Below are 14,872 nucleotides of genomic sequence, written 5' to 3'. Positions count from 1 at the left end.
TGCAGAGCCTGCCGTCTTTTCTCCATCTCCTTTCAGCCGGTTCACAAACACGTCTGAGTTCTTGAGTGGACGGGCAAGATTCAGCTACTGGCTCCACTTGCTGGGCAACTGAGTCCAGTAATTCCGTGCATGTCAAGTTAGACGAGATAAAAGTTTGTCAAGATTAAAATCACAATCAAAAGTTCATATTTCTCTTCATTTACGCCATTTAAAACTACAAAGTGCAAAAAGTTGTAATCATCACGATATACAGCCATATATATTTTTTATTTTTATTAAAACTTATAAAATGATCTATTATTATACTTTTTTTTCTCTTCCTCCCCAAAAAAAACTTTCATAGCCTGAATTATACTTAGATAAAACCAGCTAAAGCTTTTACTACTAGTAATTAGTGACACATAAAGATTTTTACCATTTGTGAGACTTCAGGATTCAGTAAAACAAATCCTTAATGTTTCAATGTGTAAAGCTCAAAGAGCAGTTTCTCATATTTAGGTTTCTTTAGTTTTTCAGACTTTAGTGATGGTCACAAGTTCTTATCTTTGGGTGTCCACAAACACCACTTGGTCCAGCTGCATCCACCAGGAGCCAGAACCTTCCTAAATGTTTGTAAATGTCACTCAGGGCAGAAGTTTGATGTTTAAAACTGCTGAAAACATCCCCTGGAAGAGTAAAATTTTAAAGTCTTCAGTTCAGTGGCCATTGTTTCTTTTCAGTGTGAAAGCTTTCTGAAAATTGATAACTTGACTTCTGCAAGACATATTTTTATTTTCGAAAGGCTTTGCCTTTTTAACTAAAAGCAAAGCATAAAAACTGAGGCAGAAAAACTGCATCCAAAGAGTTCCTAAGAAGTGTCTTAAATGTAAAATTAGCTGAATTCATTTTAATTGTTTCTCTCCATTTATTTTTTGGTAAACTTACTTCAAATTTAGGCCTAAGGACACAAAACAAAGGCATGCAATATATGTGTACGTTAAATATGCTGCGTTTCTTGACTGTTGTTGCACATTTGAATCAAGCAACTGTGTTTTACAAAAATAGTTCTGTAAATGCAAAGAAAGTTTATTGCTTTGAATACATTTTGTTCTGGTTTCATTTTTATTTCTTTCTGTAGGTTTCTTTTCTTTCTTATTATATAATTTTATAGATAAAGATGTAGTTTACCTTAAAATGCTTTTTTTGGATCTCAGTCTCACGTATAGTTTGCAATTAGATCCAATTTACGACATTTAAACCTTATGTCATAATAAAGATCATTTGTATTTTATTATTTTTTTTATTGTTGAGACTAAATTCGGACTTGTAGTTTCATGGCTCCTCTCTCGCAATCTAGACTTACCTGTAGCCTCAGGTGGGGCTCCTCCCACATGCGCTATTGTGGCCACAACAGGATTGACCGCTGGTCTGCAGTCGTCCTCAGAAAACGCTAATATGGCGGACAACTTCTATCGTGAACAGTCAAGAAAAAAACTTGAAGACCAGTGGTCAAACAAGGGTTAACATCTCAATCTTAATTTGACTGATAAACCAAGACAAAACAAAATTATGTATATTTTAAACCAAAAAAAGCCTTTTTTTTTGTTTAGTTTTTTTTCTGTGTGATTCAAAGATCTTTGCTTTTATTAATGAACAGAAGAAATAAACTTAGACTGTGGTTTCATGTCTTGATGAGTTTCACAATTTATAATATTCCCTCATGGTCAGTTGTATTTCTGATGAAATTCACTAGAAATCTGTGCTAGACGGTTGTGCGATTTAGCCAAGAAAATAATAAATCAAAATCAAAACATGGCCTGAATGAAACAAAGACACAAATGCTCTGCTCTCTTTGCCTCAATATTATATCACCTCTTTGTTTTTCTTTTATCTAGCCACCTTGGCCTCATTTTTTTTTTTTCTTTGTCTAACAAAATCCGTTATTTAAACCAAGTTGAACCTGATGATAAACTTAGGTTATTTTTAGTGTCCTCATTATGAAGAGATCGGCAATCGTAACAAAGTTGATCAAAACAAATCCACAAAAAGATTAATTAAATTTGGTCCTAATGTTTTAAACTGTTATTGATGCATTTTAAGTTACATCAAAAGGAAACAATAGGATGGATGAAGCTTTTAAAAGATGAGAGGATTCATAGGTTCCTTGCTGTGCATTTAAACTTGTTTCATTGATGATTCATTCCTGAATTGAAATCCCACTCTGATCATCTTTTGATCTGTTTTAAAACTGTTCCCAGTGGTCTTTTAATTGTTATTGTGCTTGAACACAGTTTCTGCAGAGCGTCAGAAGTTCATTTGAAATTTGGCTTCTAAGTTGTGGGTGGGACTCTTGGCCAATTATTTTAATCTTAATTTTCTTTATGTATGTCTTCCATCATGAGAATACAATAGTGTTTTTTAACACCATTGTAATCGAAGTTCTAAAGAACTTACCGCTTCATTATACTATTAATTAAGGATCAGAATAGCCAAGAAAACAACATGAGACTGTTGTTTTTGTGTATCACAGACAGTCTGTTTTCTTATTTCATCACAGGATTCTGACATTTGTGTGGTTATAACCTCACAGGCTGCATTAATGACTGCAGGAGAAATTGACCCTGTTTTTAAAATCGGTTTTCTGCAGCAGCTGTTGCTGCACTTTATTTTACCACAAAAGACTCTTATTCTGCTTAAAAATAAAAGTATGAGGAATTTGGAGGTTTAAAGGAGTCTTGAATTCCATCTGTAAAATTGGCTAGTTCCCCTGGGCAGGTATTAAGATGACATTATATGAAGAGAAGGTGCTGTCATCACCTGCTCTGCCTGCACTCTCACGGTTCTGCACACTCATTTTGAAATTATGTTCCCTTACTTGGTAGGACAGGCCAAAGAGCCACAAGGGGCTGAATTGTGCATGGCAGAAGTGCACACACACAACTCCAGGCGCCACACTTGTTCTCATTACAATCATGTTCAGTCATGATTGTGGACATGACAGAGCCTTTTTTTTTTTTTTTTTTAATCTGAAGACAGGAACATTTTTGAAAGACGGAACAACTAAATAATAAGAGTTTGAGTCTTTTGTGTGTGATGATGGATTGTGTTTTTTAGATACATTTACAGTTAACTGCAATAACTAACACAAACAAGGAAAAAGTGAAAGACTCGTCATTTCTTTAGCTCCGTGACTCGGCTGACTTTGAATAGAATGTTTCCCATCCAGATTAAAAATTACTCGTGTTCCTTCCTGTACATTCCTCTCTTGATATGAAGGTAATCTGACCTGTTTAAATGGTTCTACAATCTTTGTGTCAGCATACCTGAAATCTAGTCAGGGCCAGGACAAGCTAAAAACAAACAAACTGTTTCTTGCATTTCACTTACAAACCTGGTGACATTCACTATACTGAACAAATTTAAGAAAGCAATAAAGAGGATCTAAAGCCAAAATTAAAATAAAAAACTGTGTAAAACCCTTTGTTCAAATCCAAAAACAATTAATTCCAAAATTCTAAATGTGTTCTAATAATAATGATACTGCTTTAGGTAAATAGCCAGTAATACTCATCAAAGATGGTGCTCCTAAAACCAAAAAAGAAATGGACAAAATTGGACCCTCATTCATTATGTTTGGAACCTTAATTTTAGATATCAAATCACATTTGCAAAGAAATGAAAATGAATGTTTTTTGATTACCTCTTCTTATACTCTGACTTATTTGATAACACACTAGTTTTTAGGAGAAAAAATGTGATTATTTCCAAATACTTCAGCTTTTTAAATTTAACTTAAAATTTAACTTAAAAAAATGAACAACCAATACAAATGAATCTGTTGTGGTTGTGTTCAGGTGATGTGATTGAGAGTCAGGTCACTTCTTTTCTGTACGCATTCAGTCAAACCCAGGCTCTGTCCATGCTCTGTAACTCTATGAGGCGCTGATCCAGAAGTGACAGAATCAGCAGGTGAACAGAAGAAGCAGTCGCCAAGACGGACAATATTTTAAGTGCAGTGTGTATCTCAGTTATGAAATAGAGAGGAAGTCACAAAAAAACACTTTCTGGTTAACTGTAATAAGCAAAGTCCAGTAATATACCACTCAAAAATGGATCTGCATAAAATGCTTTTTCCTAAAATATTACAATTACCATATTCTGTATTTTTTCTGATTGCACTGTAGACAAAGTGGTATTAGTGACAGGATAGTAGGATTTTAATTGTTCTCATTTCTGTGAAACATCAACTAAATAATCAAGTTGAGATGCTGGACTCATCAGAAAATGGAAACTTTACCAGGAGGTCTTTGAAATGACTTAAATCCCATGCACTTAGAAAGAATAGGAATTTGTTTAGCTTTTTTTAACATCTAGTTTAAAGAATAAAAAATCTGGATTGCAACTCCTGGGCCAGCATGTCATTTACTTGGAGTGCTCTGCTGGTCATTGAGCTGCAGTTGGACCATGTGTATAAATAGAAACTAATCTGTAGCCTCATTTGAGAGGTTGATACTGGAGCACAGCAGTGCCCCTTGGCAGGTATTGGGCTGACATGATATGACAAAGATGTGTTGTATCTGAGCATGTCTGATTGTACTGGAGCTCCCATCAGCCGAGCTGCCTGAGCTGGAAGCCGTCCTGAGGCCATAGGAGCAGGTCACCGTCACGCAGCTCTCTCATTTGTCAGGGACTCAGGATATGATTCTGCGGCACAAATGAAGAAACTAATAACACGGATACATATAAAACATGACAGTTTCCTTTTTGGATATCCAGTGTGCAGACCTTGTTAAAGAAGCTGTGTTTGTTGGGAAAGGATCCTAAAAAAGGGAGTTGTACGGAGTTAGGAAAAGACTGAAATACTTTAATATACAACACATTTCATTTAGAACACATGGCTTGACTGTTGAAAAAGTCTTTGTCCCACTCTTTGACCCACTCAGATTAAAAACTCTTTTTTTAAAAAATGTTTTTGTAGCATTTTACTCACGATGGAGGACATATATGAAGAAAATTAAGTGTAAATTGGAATTTCTGAGCATTTTTTTATTCTAATCATTGAGAATCAGGAGGAGATGAAAAAATGCAGTTGGAAAAATAGCTAATTTGTGATGTAAAAAAATATGCTGGGCGGACCACAATCTTCCTGCTCAGCTCCATTCTGATGCATCTACTTGTAAACAAATTGAACTATGTATGTCTTTGTTTTCCTCGTCTGAGCTGGCATCTAGCTCAGAACAGTACGGTTGGATTGCTCCGACATTGCTCGCCATTTTTGTTGAACCGGTAACATAAGGGGTGGCGGGATTTCTCTGCTCCTACGGTCCCGCCACACCTCTGAGGCAAATTCCAAATAAACTCCTGCCGCTCTGCAGAAACTATGTCCTAGAAAACGACACAGATTTATTAATTTATTTTTTTTGCTAAAAACAGCCTAATTATAATTTAAAGACCACTGGGAACGCTTTGAAAAAGGCTGAAAAGATTATCTGAGTGGGCCTTTAAAGCCAACATGCTGTAATTGTTTGCAGCATCTCACCTTTTCCAAGTTATAAGTAAAAAAAAAAAAAAAACACGGTCTCTTTTATCTCGGTGTGTAAAATACGACAACAAAACTTTGCATACAAACTATTGTGTCGTTTTTTCACCTACTTCAAAGCAAGTAGGATTTATACATTGAGGATTATAGACCTTTCCTCTAAGTAAATGCCTGTGGGAGAATGCTGGAAGCATGATGTCTGATTGCAAGGCCTCCTCACAACAGTGTGTCCAATGCATTAACTCATCCTAGAGATCACCAGCTTTCATGAATAAAGACAATTAGCAGTGCTTTGAACACAATCCGACCAGCTCCCATTATGCGCTCCTCAAATTCCCCTGCTCATAATCATTCATTTATGAAGCAGTCCTGGCAGCGGCCTTCAATCCTTTCTGCTTGCAGCCAATTGCAGCTCATTCTCACTGATTTGCTGCTGGGACTAAACATAAACACAAAATAGTAGGGGAAAAAAAACATCCACCATTTTTGGGTGTGTAAAATATTTCTGATTAAGTGTTTAGAAGGCATAGTATGAGTTTTTATATTTTACATTTCTTGTTTTGATTCTTTTGTTTGGAACTTGGTTGGATTGATTGAATTAAGGTAAGGTTGCAACATTTTATCTCCGATTACATTCTTTTTTCCTTGTTGATTAGAACTTTGCTTTTTAATGTTCATTTTCTCACCCACATGCCAGGTGTTGTGCGATTTTTGTTTAAACATTTGAAATCATTTTTTTTTGTGATGCAATACTCTCTGTTCAGGTTGGGTCCTCTTTACATTTGTGACTTTGGTTCTAGATTGCACAGCCGATCAAGACACAGATTACACAAATCATTTATAATTGAGAAAAGGTCACCTTTTCAGGTATAAATGGAATCTACAGCTTGCAAAATATTTTATCAATTTTTACTTGTGACAGTAAAACAAAATTAATAAATAAGTTTACTTTCTGTCATGATCGGCTTAAGCAGAATAGACCAAGACGCTGGAACCCGGAAGGAGCACAGGAGAGTTAGATGGAGAATTAATGCATTTATTATTCTGGAAGAGGAGAAGACTGCCAGAGGCACCATGACACTTTCAGGCCTAAAGTTACGTTCACACTGAATGCGACTCACTTGTCAGCGGGCGTCCAGTTTCGATGTTAATGTTAATATTAACCCATCAGCCACCCACTGTTAACCATGTTAACCGACACAATGTTGACTCATAGGAACCCATGGTGACATCAGTTTAACAGAAAAACATCAAAAATGTGTCCACTTAGTTTGGGGGTGAAAACTCATTTTGGTTCAGGGGGCACATTCAACCCGTCTATTCTCCAGTGGACCCCACCAGTAACATAAAAGTAAAATCCACTATGGTCAACTTAATATCTGTAGCTTTGCTTTTGTTTTTTATTTTATTTTTCTTTCTCAGTTTCAAAAATGCCTCAACCATCATAGTAGCCTAATCACGTTAGATTAGATTAGATTAGATTAGATCGACTTTATTCATCCACAATGGGGAAATTCTCTTTTCTTCAGCAGCAAAAAAACATTCATAAATACAAACAGCAAAATAATTGGCATAACACATTCATTCACAGAGGCCAATGGATTTGAAATAAAATGCATTTCATTAAAAAAAAAAAAGTTTGTTCAATTTTATACAGACTGAATATTTGACATCTGACACTGAAGCAATCCTGATGATAAACTCAAGAGGGGCTATGGAAAAAGATCAAACACTGTGCCAGAAATGTAAATGTGCAAATCAATGAAACATTAACCTAAATTAAACTTGCAAACATTTGTGAACATAAGAATTTGGAGTTAACCTCCCTCTCTTTCTTGAAATTTCACCTGACCGTCAATATCAGCATTCAAATTCTGCGCAGCAACACATTTAACTGTCATTCAAGTGTGCAAAACACAATGAAATGTCCAAGAGTCTTTTCCTGGTTGGCTGCCTGAATTTTAGTGACGTACAGACATGAGTGATACTGGAAAAAGTAGCAAAATCCGGAACCACTTCACTTTAAGTGTAATACGAAAAGAGAATTTAGAGTCTACAAGAAAACAATTAAGAACAGAGTAGAAAAGAATGGAAGCGGCTCCTCAACCAACCTGCACCTGAGGACTGAGAGAATCTTCTCCTAAACAGAGCAGATTATTACTGATGGAAAAAACCAGATCAGCTTCTCATAGCTGAGACACTTGGTATTTTTGAATGCCAACTTTTACTGTGACAAAAAAATCACATACAGTGGGCATGCCTCAACGTGGGCGGAGTTAAATGCGTCTGAAGACTGCAGACGCGTTTAACTCTGCCCACGTTGAGGCACGCCTCGGTCTGCAGGCTGCAGCCTGGGGCTTCTCCCCATGACAGACTCTGGTCCACATTCACAGCCGCAGCCGCGCCCCCTCTGCTCATTCACGCTGCCTCTCCTTCTGCCCGTTTGCTCATCCCAACGGTGTTAAAGGCACCATGACAATCTTATTACATAATAGTTATTATACCATGGTCCGGATGAATACTCGATTCTGATTGGCTGCTGGGTGTGCTTGATAACCGCACACCCTAAAAAAAATGTACGGTCACCTAAAGTACCTTCAATCTTCTGTATCACTTCTTTAAAACAATCTTTAGCTTCATCATCTGGACAAAGACAAGCAGTAAGAGGTGAACCTTCTCTCTGAACTGATGCTTTATTCAACCCATCGGAACGATCAGCATATATATATCGCTTTATATCGCTGAGTCTCGACTGTAGCGGTGGTGCGGCGCCATGTCCTGTTACCATGACAAGGCGCCACATGCCGTAACCCGCGGAAGTATGCATTATCACTTTTAACACACTTCGCGGAAGCAATTCGCATCGGACGGTTCAGGCTTCCACGGTGTGCGTTAAAAAGTGATAATACATACTTCGTCGGCCATTAACCCTTACTTATACACAACCAAAGAGAGTTGTAGCACATGATGAAAGAGCCCCAGGTTGCCATACGCTGCCCTGACCCAAGGGCCAGAAAACAAACCTACATGTCTAGTTTTGCCTTGCCTGCTTATTTCCTCACTTTTTCTTTACTTCCACATTTTGTTTCATGATCTTACTTTTGTTAGCGCCGTTTTTACCTTTGTGGGACTAACTGCCCTGCTGCTGCTGGTTTAATCAACCTAACCGTACGATAAAACTGATTACAACTTCTGCTGATCTACATAAATGTGACACTGCTACATAATCTACAGAACTTTAATTTGCAAAATATTTATGACTCAATAATTGAAGGTATTTTGCCTTGGTGTAAAGTGCATTTTTGATTTTTCTTATTTTATTTTTTTTTATTGTTGCCTTTTTAACCTGTTTGTCGCTTGTTTGTAATAAAAAGTCTCAATAGAAGTGGAATATGCGAATACTGACTACCCACCAAAGACCCCAAAGGTGGAAGCTGCTCAGCTTCATAGCTGGATATGTGGAAGTGAAAGGTTGTAGATGATGACTAAAATGACGACAAACGTAGCTTACTTTGCATAGAGGGTTTCAGTAGAAATGGAGAAGTTATAGTTACCTGTACTGGGGAAAGTAACAATATTTTTGTTGTTGTAAAAGAAAAACCATAAAAATGACCATTTTGAGTGACAATATTTAGCTAAGTGTACTTATATAGCGCTTCCTGCCTATTTGCAACCACCAAAGCGCTTTATCTGGTTTACTCACACTGACATGTGAGACACTAGCCAGATCACTGTGTATTTACTTAAAGTTCTTTATATGCCACTTGTGAATGTTTTTGAGAGAACTTGTCACTTTAAATAACTTTAATTTTCACTGAACTTCAACTAAACTAAAAACGGGTTCCATGCAGTGTATTATAATGTAAGTTTAAGTCTTTGTTGATCTTTAGATGTTTTTGATGCCTTCGAAAACTAAACTGATCATTTTGTAAAGGGACAAATTACCATATTTTAAGTAAACCTCAAGATCAAAACATTTCAAGATGTTAAACAGGTTTCAGGGTTCATAACTTAATTAAGCAAATGACTAATCCTTACTTTGCTTTAGGCTCCTGTCACTTTATTTGACTCCCGTTTCTTGATGCATAAATTGTCAGAGACTTGGCTCATTGTTTCCCCATCAAAGTATTGTTTAAGTGCAAAAAACTGCTTTATGCTTTATGCCTCTCAGATTTTTTATATCTGTACGTCTTAAGGTGTTTTTTTTGTCTTTTCACTTATCAGAAACTCTAAAGAAGTTTTCTAATCTCTTCTTTCCCCTCACTGAATCTCATGTTTCCCTTAGCCCACCCATTAAGTCTGTAATTATTTTTTTTTCAGAAGCAGGAAAAACCAAATCTGTCATTCACACGCTCCATCTGTGTCACCTTCTGACTGTCACCTTTTAAAAAATGGAAAAAGAAGAGTGATTTTGATGGATCCGGCAGCAAAAGAACAAACTCGACTATTTTTACTTCACCACACTGACACTCTATAAGGAATAGGAGACGTATTTGGAACAAGCTGCTGGAGAATTGCGCTCTACAAAGCTGCCTGCTTCTGCTTAGCGAAGCTGAACTATTAGAAATCAGAATGATGAGTTACATTATAATTACAGTTTCGCATAAAGCATCACTTATACGTATTAAAATTAGAATTATTTAGTCTCACTTTAAGGAAATAAATAATGTGCATTCCATCATAAACAGTTATAATAAATCACAAAATAATAGAAATGAAGAAAATAAGATTGACACTTATGAGGCGTGTTAAGCTTAATGTGCCAAGGCATCAACAGGTGAGAGATGATCTAAAACCGAAAAAAATGTATTATTCTGTGTCTTAATAATGTTATTGAGTTGGCAAATCAGTATTAACACTACAGATTTATGAAGTGAAGTTATTGAAAACTACCTAACAGATCAGAGTGCTGCCTGTGCGAATCTGTGCAGACATCTGCGTATAATTTATGGTTGGCAGGTCGAACTCTTCATTGTCTTCTGTGCAGCGACATAAAACAGCACACAATCATACCAGCACACTAAAGAGGCAAAAAGTGAAAAAGCTCAAATTTTCAGCTACTAATGGTTCATTTGAAGCACAGCACTGTCAAACTTTAAAACTCTGCTTTAATGTTTGCTCCAGATTACTTCCTGCATCCTTTAGGAAACTTTTTTTCTTGAGTTACTGCATGTATATTATAGCTTTTAGATGTTTCCTGACTTTCTTTCTGCTGTGCTTGTAATGAATTGGAGTCATCATAGTGTGAAGAGAGACAACTGAAAAAAAGTCCTTCCCCATCTTCTGTTCTGCTCTACATGCAGGGTTGGTGCTTCACGCTTATTCACCAAAAACCCAATTTTTGGATTTCTTTCTCCTAATGGTGCTCTTCACTGTACATCTTTGCTTGGATCGTTTCCCTGCAGATTGACTGCAGGACTGTATATGTGAAAATGCAAAGCTGACAATAAGAGAAGCGAATAGAATGGGTTTATGGGGGAGGGTTAATGATCCGACATCTGAATAACTGCTTCATTTGAAGGTACAGCGAAAGCTATGATGTTGTTGACTCTGATATGAGATCTACTGCCATGTCAGCACACGCAAACAGTGGCATATCTGTGCAGGGCCCTCAATGACAGCACATAAATCATGTCTATTTATGCTGCAGACTGGTTCAGAAGAAGCCGACTAATTCCTTTGACCAAAGAGGAGCACAGGGATATTTTCAGTTAAGACTTTGATCAGTGTGACAAATTGGTTCTTTGATGAACTCCCTTTATTACATCCCGCAGCAGTCCAAGAATGCCAGGACCAGAATGTTTTCGCAATTCTTCTTTCTTGCTGCACCTTTAAGTGAAGATTTCACCCCCGCCACACACTTGGAAAATCACCAAAATTTGCACATACCATCAAATATTGACTGGGGCTGAGAAAGTGTTTTATAATCAACTAACCAAAAGACATGTGTTGAAGATATCCAAAGTAAGTTTTGAAATTATGGGATGGCCACAGGACACACACCTTGGTGACCACTTTGTTGCAAAGTGTGAGACCTTCAAGTTTTTGCACAATTTGGGAAAAAGATCAACAACTTTTGTTTAAACAATCTTCACAAAATTTCACACACATGCCCCCAGCTTAAGTGTACAACCACAAATGAAGTGTCCTTGACCTGTGATCTTCAGAGGAACCTGCCATCTTGAAATCAAATTTTAGACCCTAATAAATCTAAACTCCTCCAAGGGATTTCAAACATCTCTTAACTCTTTGAGCATCATTGGGCAGTAGGGGTCGGCGATACTGGGAATTTGGGTATCGATCTGATACCAAGTTAATTACAGGGCCAGTGTCGATATCCATACTGATACCAATACTTTTTCTTGAAATGTTTAATTATAGTAAATTTTTGACAAATATACTTCTTGTAGACTGTTTTGAAGTCTACAAGAAGTGTTTATTTACCTATAGTCTGTCTCAAGTATATTAAATGCCATATTTTTATGATTTGAGAATTTCTATTTATTGTACATACATGCTTTCCAGCAGATGATGTGAGATTTTGCTAATTTACCAATTGTTTGAGACGATGTAAGAGTTGACTTGTTGACAGAAATAGAAACTCTTTTTCCGATGGCCACACATATGCTCTTTTGCATATTGAATTGAGTTGCATCGATTCTGTTGTATGAACAGTAGTCAGAGCTTGTTTGCTGTCACGTCGGTGCAGCTGGAATTGTTTGCCATGCTGTACCCTCATAAACAGAGCGCAGATTTCTTTGTTTAGAGGAAATACCTCTCAGCTCAAACTGTATATTGAATTTTGTATTGCACAGACCTTATAGTTCCTATTGTCTTCCTCAGAGTGGGCTCCACTGCAGTGTGACTGTGCTGCATCATAGTGTGGATGAAGATGAAGATGGTGGTGGACGCCCTGTGTGGACGGAGACGCAGGCTGCCCTGTTTCCTTCTGTTCATCCTACTGTTCGGTGCTGGAGGTCTGGTTCTCTTTATTCACCAACAGGAGACGTCAGAGTTGGCGCAGGCACAAGCCCACGGTGAGTTTGTCCTTCAAATGCTGAACCACAGAGGTGTTTAAACTGCTCATGTGATAAGTTTATTACACGTTCAAATGGGGCACATTCTTCTGAGGCTGTCCGTCATTGGGCTGACAAAGCATGCATTGACTGGGAGCCATTTTTACCTGGAATAACACTAAATAATGTATGACATGAATGTAGTGAACATTATTGCCCCCTTTCAACTTTTCTTTATGTTTGCAGTTAATTTTCTGAAAGTTTTGCAATTTGGAAAGACTAACTGAACAAAAAGACCAATAGAGTAAAAGCACATAAAGGTTTAAGGCAGTGTTTTTCAACCAGTGTGCTGCAGCACACTAATGTGCCATGGGAGATGGTCAGGTGTGCTGTGGGAAATTCCCCATTTTCACTGATCTAAAAACATATACCATCTCCAGGATATCAGCTTGTGCATCCAAACAGGCCCTGATAAAACACTGAGTAGTTAGGAATATGAAAGATCTTGAAATACCTTTTTCTTTGTGTCTATATGATTCGATTAAAGACACTTTGATGAGAATGACGGCACCACGATTTAGCCTTAGCTTCAGATTTTTTTGGAAAAGTTCCGTCCCTTTTAACTGTCTCCACCAATCATTCTTGGAGGCCTAATCCTACGTAATCAGTCTGACCAATCAGACTGATCGCACTAAATCTCCCATGATGCATCGGGTTAAAGTGACAGCGTCTCAGCGTACAATGAGTCTTCCCTGTTAAACGTCTTGAAACCACAAAGAACACACATCAAATGGTTTTTCAATCTTTTTGATGAAATCAGAGGTCAACAGTTTAGTTCTCCTTCAAGGTTTGTGTTTATTAACAGTCAGACATCCCAGAGTTTGGTCCAAGTCATCTTTTTAACTGAAACACTTTTCTAATAACGTCTAGATTATTTTATATGTTAAACTTAAGAAGTAATAACAACATTTAAGAAACAGGATTAAGGTTAAGTGGCCAACAGACACAATTAAACTAAATTGAAATAATTGAATCATCTAAAGAAGAAATAAAACTTTTTTTGTTTAAGTTTTAAAAAATATCATTTTTGATTAAGAAAAAAGAAAAACTAATAAAACTTCAACATGTTCACTTTTTGTGTATAGCTACAGACAACATAAATATAATTAGTCTTTTTGTGTAAAAACTTATCAAATATATTGTGATCATATTGTTCAAAAAATACAGCTGCCTTTGAACCAACATTTAAAAAATAAATCACTATTAGAAAGAATATATTTGTTTTTTGTGTTGCATGTTAGGAAACTGGATGAAAAAACAACTACCAGGGTAAAATGTCAAATAATTTAGTTAAAATTATTACTGAAAACTAGCTTAACTTTGATTACATCTTTAAGAAAAAACAGCTGCAGCTTCCAGCTTTTTCTGCCACAATTATCACATAAATGCACGTGAGATTGCAGAGGGACTGTACATCAATACAGACTGAGTTTCCCCCTTTTTTAAATTTTGGGATGCTGGTGTGCCGCAGGATTTTGGTCAAGGATAAAGTGTGCCGTGGCTCAAAATAGGTTGAAAAATACAGGCTTAAGGTACATCAAATTTATTTTGAAACCAACAAACACCTTATGGACTACACACCTCACTACACTCTTTTTGTGCCTTTCTCAGACATTTTAACACAACTCTTGTTTGAACACTATCAAAGTTCAAACCTGTGTTGGACAAATAGGACCAGTGATATTAAATGAAACCACAGATATGCTAGTAATCAGAGATTTATTTAAATTTGGCAACTGAATGCATTCTGTACAGGAAAAATGGCACAGAGTAGTATAATTGACAGCCAGTCAGAACACAATGCGTAGTGTAAAAAAAAGGGAAATTTCACAAAAAAATCTGCTAAACTTTGATGGCGTTGAAGGTGAAGTCATCAGCAGAACTCACGTCCCTCTTTCTTTGTTTTAATCTCAAATTAGTTGATAAAGGGCAATGAGTTCTTGCTGTTGAAATGTTCTCCACAAACTCTAGAAGGGACCATGACCATGATAATCTACATGAAGGTGTATTTGTTGAACTATAAACTGCAACAGAGATTTCTGATCTAAATAACTAATAAGTCATTATGACAGTATGAAGTAGTGTTTTCTTGGATGATGTTTTCGTGATTCAGGTTGATGAAACTTGTCATGTTCCTCCAGCTTTAACACCCTAAGACTCGAGGCTTTGTTCTGATAAAGTGACCCAGTCTTAAGGATATTGGGGTTTAAGCAGCCATGATGGACGTGTACAACTAAGCTGCTTTGTGTCTCAGAAAGGAGAGATTAGCTGTGTACAC

General features: G+C 36.8%; 1 protein-coding gene across 3 annotated transcripts in view; it reads left to right on the top strand.

Moving 5' to 3' along the window:
- The window catches only part of chst8 (carbohydrate (N-acetylgalactosamine 4-0) sulfotransferase 8), a 263,837-nt gene that overhangs the window by 98,708 nt on the left and 150,257 nt on the right, over nucleotides 1-14,872 (top strand). For all 3 annotated transcript variants that reach the window (XM_078944644.1, XM_004067502.5, XM_078944642.1), the window contains one exon: nucleotides 12,362-12,555. Coding sequence is in view for 2 of the 3 variants with exons in the window: in XM_004067502.5 (XP_004067550.2) it covers nucleotides 12,405-12,555 (151 nt within the window). In the remaining variant the exon portion in view is untranslated. The remainder of the gene's footprint in view (nucleotides 1-12,361; nucleotides 12,556-14,872) is intronic.

This window comes from Oryzias latipes, chromosome 3 (genome assembly GCF_053564925.1).
Source record: "Oryzias latipes strain Hd-rR chromosome 3, Olatipes_Hd-rR_3.1".
In the NCBI taxonomy this organism is placed as follows: Eukaryota; Metazoa; Chordata; class Actinopteri; order Beloniformes; family Adrianichthyidae; genus Oryzias; species Oryzias latipes.
The sequence above is the reverse complement of the archived record's forward strand: the minus strand, read 5'-3'. Positions and strand labels throughout refer to the sequence as shown.